At 40.6% G+C, this 12958-nt stretch overlaps 1 protein-coding gene across 1 annotated transcript in view; it reads right to left on the bottom strand.

Moving 5' to 3' along the window:
• Positions 1-12958, bottom strand: part of AMFR (autocrine motility factor receptor) — a 41375-nt gene that overhangs the window by 11549 nt on the left and 16868 nt on the right. The window contains exons 7-10 of the mRNA XM_082676418.1: positions 11908-12041; positions 10951-11061; positions 3430-3620; positions 1513-1616 (exon numbers count right to left, since the gene is read on the bottom strand). Coding sequence (XP_082532544.1) covers positions 1513-1616; positions 3430-3620; positions 10951-11061; positions 11908-12041 — 540 coding nt within the window. The remainder of the gene's footprint in view (positions 1-1512; positions 1617-3429; positions 3621-10950; positions 11062-11907; positions 12042-12958) is intronic.

Genomic DNA, 12958 nt, shown 5'->3' with positions numbered 1-12958 from the left:
CCCACTACCCCACATCCAAATCAAAGCACTGTCAAGTCCATCAGTTCATCTTCGAAAGGCATCTGAAATCCGCCACTTCTTTTCATCTTTATTTCCAATGCCCTGGTCCAAGCCACCATCTTTTTTTTTGCCTGAACTACTGCAACAGTCTCCTAACTGGTCTCACTGGTTCCATTTTTGCCCCTCTAAAATTCATTCTCTCAGAAGTAAATTATTCTCTATTAACTGTCCTGTCAGTCCCCTGGGGGAGGAAAAAAAAAGCCCTGAATGGTCTTCTCATACTTTCATTACAGTATCTAAACTGGACTGTAGCCTACAAATCCCTGCATGACCGGGCCCTGCAACCTCAATTTATGTCACAATCTTGGTTCCGACTCGCAGGCTCCAACCACAATCACCTCTCTGTTTTCAGAACATTCTCACCTCATGGCCTTTGTACCTACTGTTTCCACTGCCTCTTTCCCCCGATCTGCCTCCTTCTCTTCTCAGCCTTCATGTCTCAGCTTAAATATGACCTCTTGAGACTTCTCTGAATGTCTCCTCTGGAACAGCCTTTACCCACCCCTCCACCACATCCCCTGCCCTACTGCCTGCAGAGTCCTCATCCCCATCCGCAACGATCTTATCTGTTGGTGTTTATAATCAGCCTCCTCCCCCCCCCCACCCCATGTAGAATTCACACTTCTTAAGAGAAGGGCTCCTGTCCACCTTGTTGACACTACAGGTGCTACGCAATTTGTTGACACTGCACAGTGCCCGTCTTGGGAACAGGCTTTCAGTACACGTTTGTTGGACTAACACAGGTTGCATTTTTAAGACCCCTGCATTTATCATCACAATGAACACTACATTTCAAAAACGGTGAACCATGTTTCTCCAACACTGTAAAATAAAAATATACACCATATGACAAAGCTTTAGAAAAATACGAAGAATCTTGAAGTGTGTGGAGAACATCCTTGAACCAAGAGCATGCTTGAATATCTCAAGGGGCGTGTGTGTATATATTTATATTTATATATGTATATCCACAGGCATGTATGTATGTATAAGTGTGTATGTGAAGGTATACTCATTTATTTACTTTGGGAAGGGGGGAGAGGGCGTTAAAATAACACATTCAGTAGGCCTACGACAATTTTTAATAAAAGTCACATCATTCACTCCAGCCAGTAACTCCCCAAATATTTTTTGGTGAAAATCAAGAGGTGTCCCAACACTAGCCTAGATCATGAGAGTGAACTTAGTAGTGCTCAGAAAAGGTTAGATTATCTGCCACACAAGTAAAATGAAAGCTGGTTTCCAAACCAGTTTCAAATTTTAAAGCGCAGGGATTGAAGTCATCCCAGTGAATAAGATGCTCCTGAAAATCCTGCCGCATTTTTTTTTAAATCCCACCGTTCTGCCAGAGCAGAGTGAGACCAACTGAGTCATGCACACTGCACACGTTCTCCAGCTTTTCCTTCCCTCCCGATTATTAATCACCTTTTCAAAGCAGTGAGCGGTCCTTACCATTGCATTAAGCTGGGAGTTGCTTGCCTGAGTAATTCCTAGAATGTTGGTGGTGTGCATCACTTCGACTGAAAAACTTGGCAGCCAACTCGCAATCCGGGACCCTAAAACAAACAAGAAGCCAGCACAAGTCTTAGAGACCTCTTTCCCCTGTCAGTTGCTCTGCAGTCGGCCACTCTATGGTACCAGCCGGCACTCACTGAGGGCTTACTTTACACCAGGCCTTTTGACCAAGTGTCCCATGTGGATTAGCTCATTCAATCCCCACTAAAACCCCACATGGGTTTATTATTATTATTATTATTCCCATTTTACTCTTCTCAGAGATTTGACTCTAGTGCTCTTGTTGGTTCCCCAAGGCACTCGGAACTGAGGTAACTTGCCTAAGATCACAGCATTTAATTATGGTGGCCAGGACTTGAAGCCAGAGAGTCAGGTTCCAGAACACTTCACCAGGGGGCTTTCCTACTTTCCAGTGGCCCTGGATCCACACGAACTCAATCCCTCTCTCAGGCTACACGGTAAGAAGGTTTTCAGGGCTCTAAAGCTGCTACAGTAGATGAGAATCTGCCCCTCTCTTTCACGCTACACACAAATACTACGCGTTTGGAGACATCATTTTCATGAAGTATTTTTTACTTAATAATCTGATTTAAAGACTTTAGTTTTCTGATTCGAAATTCTTTTCAAAGAGTTCTATAACATAGGTTTGCGGACTAATGGTACCAAGAAGTCTGCTGCTTCTGCCATTTCACTAAGGAAAGGGGATCCTAAGATATACCACCACCAGGTGTCAGCAGTAAACAACTCCATTATCAAGCACACATTTAAGGAGGACTTCCCTTTCCTTCACAAAGAAGCACTGAGGCCTGGAATGTAAAACAAGTTCAATGGCCATCTCAAAGATCTTGCCTGGATAGATTGTACCCAATAAAAAGCTGGGTACTTAGTTCATGTACTTACTAGGGAGAAATAAAGTTACCTTTATCTATTTTGACTAAGTTTTCAGTAATAATTCATAAAATAATAGCTTACATAACCATGTCCAAGATCTGCTAGTCTATTTCAGAAGTCTTACGTGGTAGAGGCCGTAATTAGCAGCCACAAAGCCACAAAGCAGCCCCTCTACACCTGCCCAGCATCCCTGCCCAGCCAGCCAAGCAGCCATCATCCCCTCCTCTCAGAGACTCCACTATACTCCTTCGGTCCTTCCTATCAGGGATTTCAATGTGTTGCCACTCCCACCATGCTCTACCCTTAGAAACTCAAATCAGAGACCTGAAGAGCACTCCTCTTAAACAAACAGTCCAGGGATACCTACTTTAGAGTAGGAAATATGAACCCACAGAATTTAATGGTATTGGAATTGATGAAAATCAACAACAGCCTGATGTAATGTGAATCAAAGGATGATCAACCAGCCCCTGACATGGTGCCCATGACCTCAGAATTTTAAGTGTGGTTTTTATTATAACTCCTTTCAATATTCTGGAAAATGGAATATTCGTATTTTATGGGCAAAGAAACAGGGTTCTAGTTCTGATTCTCCTTCTGGTACCCACTGGAAAGGCTGCTCAATGACCCTTCATTATATGCTTAAGTATCACACGGATTCAATAAACTACTAGCAGTGGTTTAACTACTAAGCTGATTCAGCATGCTCCTTGCGGTCACGACTGATTCAACTGTAACTACTTTCACCTCCTCGCACCCCCCGTCCCCCCAATTCACACAGAATCTAGCAAAATGCCTGGCACAGAATAACCCCTCGGTGCTGTCTATACTTACCGAACATTTTCAATTAAAACTGAAATATAACATTGAACTTGCCCATACAGGGCAAGTTATAATTAAAACATCATCCCCTAAGGGGAGAAAACCCCTGGCGGATGGTTTTAGAGGTTGAAACCAACTAACCATCGAAGTGGAAGAAGTGATTGTGTTGGTTTAAGCGAGGTCTGCCTTCAGCTGCTGCTACAGGAACCAAATTCTCATCCAAATTCTCTCCTTGATGCTCTTCCCTGACACGATTATTGTCGGCAATATTAAGAGACATTCTGCATGTTGGGCAGGAGGTGTCTTGTTCTAGCCACGAACGAAGACAGGAGCTACCAGAAAGTCCAAAATAAGATATCCTTAGCATATTTTGTGAGAATTCACCATAAGTACTCTGAATGTATCAATGAGTTGCAATTTTACTTTCTATTTACCATTAGCAAGATTTAAACGTTGAGAAACACTTGCTGACATTACCTCTTTGCCCTGCTTCACTCTAATGTACTTCTGGTGTATCTTGCTCTGAACGTTAATTTGTTAACATACGTGGTCATCTACCAAGCTCCTGGACATGACCCTTCTTCAGTAAGACTTCGTCACCTGGCTCACCATCCTCCTCTCCAGCTCTATTTGACTAACTTAAGATCCATGTGGCTGAACCATCCAACACCGTTGCCTCTCATGTCTTTGAATCCTCTCTTCCAATGATCTGTTCTCTCACTCTACTTTAGCCTCCACTAACCTTGGCCTTCTCTTCAAAATCACGACTTCAAAGATCTCACTCTCCAACTAAAGCTCCTCTCCTTCCAGCTTGCCTCTTATTTGCTAAGATCTCCCATCCATTTTTCATCAAGCATCACACCCCCCCAGAGCCTTACTTCTGTCTTCACCCAGCATACCTACAACCTTACGTCCATAATCCCAACTTCTTCAACCCTCTTATATTTGTATTCTGCTTTCCCAACCAGGCTGAAAAGCTTCTTGTGCCCTTTTTCAGGAGATGATAATGCCCTATTTAAGGTAGTCTCTCAATAAATACTGCCCATTAAAGGAAGTATACTAAAAAAAAAAAAAAATGAGAAGGTTGGATGAAGTGATCTCCAAGGTCCCTTCCCAATTTATAATAATACTTATCTTTCTCCTAAGATTTCAAGGGGCCTTCCATTCCATAATAATATATTATCTTTCTTCTAAGAGTTCAACGAGGCACTGAATAAAAATGCTCACTTCCTCTGTGCCTTTTTTTTTTTTAGTATCTGGGAACATGTGCACACATAAGGTTACACAGGAGAACCTCACTAAAACGTGATGATCCTCAGCGTCTCTAGCAACCAAATGGTACTTAAGTACCAAAACTTTCCCAGAGGCCAAGATGAAGCTACTTCTTACTCTCTCTCTGCTGGAACAATGTATGACAGTAATGTTCCAAAATAATGAATGTGTACATTCAACTCTATCACATTTTGAAACAATAAAGTACCTGTAATTTCTGTTTGTGATCATGTAACTATTAGCCAAATAAATGATTATATTTTTTAAAGTTCATTTCCCCTTAATGAACACCCTTAAATCACACCTCTAGTAAAATCAGCCTTGTGGGAGACTACCAAAATGTGTAAAATCTTTGCCTTCCAATAATGCTACCTGTGACACACTTTTCATAAGCAAATCTAATTTTACTTCATACTTTGCAAAAACCTCCCACATTATGTACAATAGCCTAAAAACTCCAAGTGAGTACAACTGGTCAGATATAGTTGCCTTCCTTGGGGAAAAAAAAAAGCCAAACTTACACAGCTAAAGAAACCAAACTTCAGAGAAAACAGTTGTATTTCTATATAACTATAATATTCTATTGAAGGATTCTTTCTTCTCTAAGTATGACACTTCAATGTAATTAAATATTTACTGGACTCTGAAATCTTGCAAAGACATCTCCTACAGCAACAAATTATCTAGCTATAATCTGTTGAAATCTAGACATTTAGCTTTATGGCAAATGAATCTGTCATAGATTATTATCATACAATCCTGCCCCAATCTATTAACCAAAGCTATAAAGTAAAGCAAACCAAGAAGAGATCCTAACAATTGTTTGCTCACTCAACCCCAGGCAGACAGGTGTTTTAAAAATTAAATCCTAACTCTTAAACAACCACTAGGTCAAGAGAAAATCACTTGGGCAGTTAGAAAATACTTTGAGACAAAAGAAAACAGAAGCAAAAGCACAATATACCAAAACTTATGAGATACAGCAAAAGCAATGCTCAGAGGCAAATTTATAGCTAAAAACGCCTAAAAAGAAAACAGATTTCAAAACGACAACCTAACTTTATAACTTATGGAACTAGAAAAAGAGCAAATGAAACCCAAAGCCAGCAGAAGGAAGCAAATAATAAAGATTCAAGCAGCAATAAATGAAATAGAGAATAGAAAAACAATAGAGCAAATCAATGAAACCAAAAGTTGGTTCTTTGAAAACATCAAAGCTAAACTGACAAATTTTAGCTAGACTGAGAGAAGATATAAATAACTAAAATCAGAAATGAAAGTGTGACTACTACTACCAACCTTACAGAAATTTAAAGGATTAAAACAGAATACTAGAAATAATTGTACTCCAACAAATTAGATAATACAGATAAATTAGATAATACAGATTAGATAATACAGATTAGACAAATTAGATAATACAGATAAAACGGACAAATTCCTAAGCAACACAAACCCTAAACAATACACACACAAAAAAACTACCATAAGACTAATAAACAAATTCAGTAAAGCAGCACAGTAGAAGAGCAACATGGGGTTTCCCTGGTGGCGCAGTGGTTGAGAGTCTGCCTGCTGATGCAGGGGACACGGGTTTGTGCCCCGGTCTGGGAAGATCCCACGCGCCGCGGAGCGGCTGGGCCCGTGAACCATGGCCGCTGAGCCTGCGCGTCCGGAGCCTGTGCTCCGCAACGGGAGAGGCCACAACAGTGAGAGGTCCGCGTACCACAAAAAAAAAAAAAAAAGCAACATGAAAAATCAGTTATGTTTCTATACACCAGCAAGGAACAATCCAAAATATAAATTAAGAAAACAATTCCATGTACAACAGTATCCAGAAGAATAAAATGCCTAGGAATAAATGTAACCAAGGAGATGAAAGACTTGACACTAAAAACTATAAAAGATTGCTGAAAGAAATTAAAGAAGACCTACATAAAAGGAAAGGAATCCCATGTTCATGAACTGGAAAACAATATTGTTAAGATAGCAATCTTCCCCCCAAGTAATCTACAGTTGCAATGCAATCCCTATTCAATTTCAATGGCCTTTTTTGCAAAAATGGAAAAGCGGCTCCTCACTCAAATTCATATAGAATTGCAAAGAGCCCCAAATAACCAAAACATATAAAAAAAGAAAAAGTTGGAAGATGCACCATTTCCCAATTTCAACTTACTACAAAGCTACAGTAATCAAAACAGCATAGTACTGGAATAAAGATAGACATATAGACCAATGGAACAGAATTGAGAGTCCAGAAATAAACTCAAACGTCTATGGCCAAATGATTTTGCCAAGGATGCCAAGACCATTCAATGGGGAAAAAAAGAGATTCTTCAACAGATGGTGCTGGGACAACTGGACAGCCACAAGCAAAATAATGAAGTTGGACCCTTACCCTCACTTCATGTACAAAATTTAACTCAAAATGGATCAATGACCTAAATGTAAGAGCTAACACCATAAAACTATTAGAAAAAAACTATCATGATCCCAGATTTGGCAATGGATTTAGATTTGACAGTGAAAGTATGACCTACCAAAGAAAGAATAGGTAAACCGGATTTCATTAAAAATTTAAAACGTGTGCATCAGAGGACATTACCAAGAAAAAAGTGAAAGGACTTTATAGAATGGGAGAAAATATTCACAAATCATACATCTGATAAGGGTTTAGTAACCAGAATACATAAAGAACTCTTACAACTCATCAACAGAAAGACAACCCAAATAAAATAGGATAATTTGGCTTGAATAGATATTCTCCAAAGATGATACACAAATGGTCAACAAGCATGTGAAAAAATGATCAGCATTACTGGTCATTAAAGAAATGCAAATCAAAACCACAATGAAAGATCATTTTACACCTCAGGATGGCTATTATCTAGTGTAAAATGTAAAATGGTGTACTCGCTATGGAAAACCATATGATGGTTCCTCAAAAAATTAAACATAGAATTACCATATGATCCAGCAATTCCACCTCTGGGTATATACCCAAAAGAATTGAAAGCAGGGTCTTGAAAAGAAATTTGTACACCCACGTTCGCAGCAGTATTATTCACGATAGCCATAAGGTAGAAACCACCCAAGTGTCCATCAACAGAGGAATGGATAAACAAAATGTGATATATACACACAATGGAATATTTTTCAGCTTTAGAAAGGAAAGAAATTCTGACACATGCTACAACATGGATGGACATTGAAGACATCATACTAAGTGAAACAGCCAGACATAAAAGGACAAATATTGTACGATGTGCTACTGTGTGAGAGCAGTCAAATTCATAGAGACAGAAAATAGAATGTAGCTGCCAAGGGCTGGGGAGAAGGGGAGATTGAGGAGTTACTGTTATATGGGTACAGAGTTTCAGTTTCAGAAGATGAAAAAGTTCTGGAAATGGATGGTGGTGAAGGTTGTACAACAATGTGAATGTACTTAACGCCACTGAACTGCACACTTTAAAATGGTTAAAAAAAAATGGTTAAAAGCTAAATTTTATGTTATGTATTTTATGTTATGTATGTATTTTTTTTACCACAATTAAAGCATAACATTTGAGAATTATCATTTTAAAAAACCCACCATAGTGCGTCCCTGGTGGCACAGTGGTTAAGAATCCACCTGCCAATGCAAGGGACACGGGTTCGAGCCCTGGTCCAGGAAGATCCCACATGCCGCGGAGCAACAAAGCCCATGAGCCACAACTACCGACGCTTGCGCGTCTAGAGCCCGTGCTCCACAAGAGAAGCCACCGCGATGAGAAGCCCACGCACCACAACGAAGAGAAGCTCCCAATCGCCGTAACTAGAGAAAGCCCACGCGCAGCAACGAAGACCCAACGCAGCCAAAAATAAATTAATTAATTAAAAAATAAAAAATAAAAAACCCACCATAATGAAACACCACTTCCTACCAACTAGGTTGGCTATAATAAGAAAAACAGAAATACATATTGGTGAGGATGTGAAGAAATTGGAACCTTCATACATTGTTGATGGGACATAAAATGGTGCAGCTGCTGTGGCTAAGTCTGGTGGTTCTTCAAGAAGTTAAACATAGAATTACCCTGTGACTCAGCAATTCCACTCCTAAGTATATACCTAAAAGAAAATCAGGTACTCAAACAGATACCCGTTCACAAATGTTTATAGCAGCATTATTTGCAATAGCTAAAAAGTGGAAATAACCCAAATATCCATCAATGGAAGAACGGATAAACAAATTGTTTATTATTTTAAAAAATTTAAATTCAGCCATAAAAAGAAATGAAGTACTGATACATGCTACAACTTGGATGACTTTGAAAACTCTATGCTCAGTAAAAGAAGCCAGTCACAAAAAAGTCACATATTATATGATTTCCTTCACATGAACTGTCCAGAAGAGGCAAAGCCACAGAGACAGAAAGCAGATTAGTGACTGCCAGGTAACACGGGGAGGGAGGAGTGGGTAGTGACTTACCTTAATGACTATGAGGTACTACTCTGGAGTGATGAAAAGGTTTCGAAACTAGAGAAGAGCGGTGGCCTGCACCACACTGTGACTGCACGAAATGCCACTGAATTGTATACTTTAAGATGGTTAATTGTATGTCATGTGAATTTTGCCTCAACCAAAAACATTAAATCCTAAAATTAATCTAATCATGTGATTGAAAACATTTCTTCTGGGGTGAAATACACTCTTTTGAGTTAGTCTTCCAAACTGTCCCCAAGCTCCTTAGGAACTACCTGAAAGTTTTTTCAGAAATGTGTGTGAATTCTCTGGTCTTCCAACCTCATCAATCAGCACCACTACCCATCCAATCACACAGCTGCAAAACTAGGAGAATCCCCAACACCTCATATTCCTCGTTTTCTCACAGCCAATCTAGCACCACGTGCTTCCTAATCCTTCTCACGTCTGTCCACCCTCCTCCAGCTCCACTTCCACCACACCAATCCACACTCCTCTCAGCACATACCCGAACCACTGCAGCCCTTACTAACTAGTCCCCCTGATCTTTTCAAACTGCATCCCTGACCCCGAGCCCCCACTTTAACCCCGTCAAGTGGCCCTCAAGCCCCTGCAGGGTCGCTCATGCCTGCTTCTCCTGCCTCAGCAAACACCACTCCTCCTCTGACATTCTGAGCTCCAGCCACATGGGTTGTCTTTAATTCCTTGGATACGCCACACTCCCTCCTGCTACAGACATGTTCCCTCTGTCTCAACTGCTCTTCCACCTGATCCCTTCTTCTGCTGACTTAACTCCTACTCATCATCAAGAGTCACTTTCTCCAGGTGGGAGTCAGGTTCCTTTGTTACAAGCTCTCAAGGACCATGTTCCTTTTCTTTAGAGCACTTATCTCAATTCATCATTACATGCTCATAAACGCGTGTGGTTAATTCATGTCAGTCTCCTCCATTAAGCTGAAAGCTTCGTGAAAGCAAAGACCACATCTGTCATTTTAATTTAATTCCCCAGAACCCAACACAGCACCCAGCACATTAAAAAAGAAAGAAAGAAAGAAAGAAATGTGTTGAGTTACTGATACTCCAGCTCCAAAGTCCTTGTAATATTAAAAAGGAAAAGAAAAACCATTTGGGAATACAAAATAAGGAAAGGAAGATTAAAGATGTAAAGATTATAACTTTCTCAATATGCAAAATTGACCACAGAACAAAAGGCCAAAAGATACCTCAAGGTCCATCAACACCAAAAACATCCAATCTATAAACAGAATGATCTAGGTTAGACAGACACAGTTCCTGTGAGATCTCTAAAAATGAATAATATAAGGCAGTGAGGACTACAATAGAGACAACAGGACCCTGTGAGAACGGAACAGCCTGTACCACACACAGATCTAGTCCAGTCATGAAGGTTTGCAGAAGATCCCATTTTCTAATTCCTGATAACACAGTCACAGTTCTGGACTGCTTAGTGCTTCTCATCTGATCCCCATCTCAGCACACTTCCCTGGTGTGTTTTTTTATGTTGCCTTAGGGCATGTGCAAAATGCAAAGATGTATATTCTCACCAGGGTAAGAATAGGGAATAAGCTGTCAGAAAGCAAGGATCCCCCCACCTCTTTAAGTCTTACAGGCGTATTTGCTATATCTCAGAACTTAAATGGAGAAGGAATATGAAGATAGCTAACACACCCAGAAACTAAGATGGCAACCTGTGAGTGGGGAACAGTCCTGCCGTGTAGGGAAGAGGCTGAGGAATAAGGAAGACACACCCAAGCTCCCCATCCCATTCAGTACCAGCACCACGGCCAGTCTGAGGGAACGTCCCCACTCCTTGGCTAAGGCTGGTCTTAAGCCCCAGCACAAAAAGCACCCACATGCCCCTGGACAGAACACCAGTCCCATGTGACCCTTTGCAAAGCTCCTACTTGTGGAAAAGATGTCCACAGGGCAGTTTCCTCGCAGCCTGCATGGAGTCCCAGCAGATGGCACAGTCATCGTTATTGACAGCCAGCTCCTCTGGAGTTGCAACCGCAAACCTGCAAAAAACAAAGTGCAACTGGCAGGGATCTCCGTCAATTCCACGCACAAATACCGAGCACCACTTACTTCATAGACTTCACCTTTAACAGCACAGTTACAGAGGAATCATGTTCAGTAAAAATTCTCCACCCACGCAAAACACTACACCTGCATTCTCTTCATAGCCCACCAAAGAGCAAGAAATCTATACACAGAAACTGACTCTGTCTTAACAATGGCTCCTGTTAGTGATGACTTAAGCGAACATTTCTGGGTAAATCAGAGGAGTTAAGACCCCTTGGAGAGCCAAACTGTTCCCTTGGACACAAAAAGGATACCCATTGATCTCACACTTTCAGGCTTGGTTTAGCCTCAGGATAAAGGAGTGAGTACCTCCTCCACTGAGGTTAAAAGTATGAGAGAGAGTATGTGTGTGTGAGCACGCATGAGTAAGGAAGAAAAAGGGCAGAAGCCAAACGAAACATCCATTTAATAATAATGATGATAAAAATAATGACCTAATAAAAGAACCTAATCTTTACTGAGCACGTACTATGTACCCAGTACTGTTCTAAGTAATATTACTTTCATTATCCCATTGAATCCTCCCAACAGTTCCAGGAAGAAGGTTCTGCTCTCATCCCTAGACTTAAGCAACTGAGGCACAGGGAGGTAAGTAAATTGCCCAAAATCACACGGCAACTAAGTGGGGCTTCAAACCCAGGCAGTCTGACTCCAGAGCCTATACTCTTCACCATTCCGTTAACAGTTTACAAAAGCACGTTCTCGTATAATCTGGGATCCATTATTATTAAAGATCTCAAATGAGTCAACATGAGCAACGTCAACTTGTGCTTACTTACCTGGCTTCCATGTTTCCAACCACTCGCAAATAGTTCTTGTGCCGGCGGATTCGACGTTGTACCTCATGAAACAGGTAACGCAGCTGCATAAAGATGACCAAGCTGGCCATGGATAACCAGATGTTGCCAAATAACTTAACAAGAGGGAAAGAGAATAAAATATACAATAAAAGTGAATGTGAACTTGCTACTGCTGAGAGTGAGGTATGCAACAGACGCTCTGAATTGTGGACGAAGGTGAACTGGAGCAGTCATTCAGAAAGCAAATGCGCATATTTCTCTCACTACCCTGAACAATGTACAAGCTCTTTGGCCTCGTCATTCCATCAACAGCAATCTTTCCTGAGGAACTAATCAGAAATTTTAAAGTTTTATGAAAATAATGCCCCTCCATACAATTATAAAACAGAAAATCAGGAAATGGACACAATGCCCAGTAGGGGAATAATTATACTGTAAACTCATACAATGTAACATTATATACTCATTATATTTATTATAAAATATAATTATATCCTATTATTGTATTTTATATATAACATTTTGAAGACTAATTACATGGGAAAATAATATTTAAGTGAAAAAGGATAAAAGTACTTTAAAAAAACTAATACGTGACAAAAAAAGGTATGTGCAAAGATGTGAAGTAGCAAACAACTGAATACAATCTAAATATTCTATTATGGGAGCAGGCTGTTCAATGGCTGGGGGTGGGGGAATAGGAGGAAGGTGGTCAAAAGGTACAAACTTCCAGTTATAAGATAAATACATAGTGGGGATAGACGTACAACATGATGACTATAGTTTTAACAGTGCTGTATGGTATATTCCAATTAAATCATCGCACCTCTATGCCGTGGAAGTTTTATCTTAAAGGTATTAAAATGATTTAGAAGAATTTTGTTGCTAGGGCTTCCCTGGTGGCACAGTGGTTGAGAGTATGCCTGCCGATGCAGGGGACACGGGTTTGTGCCCCAGTCCGGGAAGATCCCACATGCCGTGAAGCGGCTGGGCCCGTGAGCCATGGCCGCTGAGCCTGCGCGTCCGGAGC

Source organism: Grampus griseus, assembly GCF_964374135.1.
Source record: "Grampus griseus genome assembly, chromosome: 19".
NCBI classification, from domain to species: Eukaryota; Metazoa; Chordata; class Mammalia; order Artiodactyla; family Delphinidae; genus Grampus; species Grampus griseus.
Note: the sequence above shows the minus strand (reverse complement) of the source record. Positions and strands in the feature narration are given on the sequence as shown.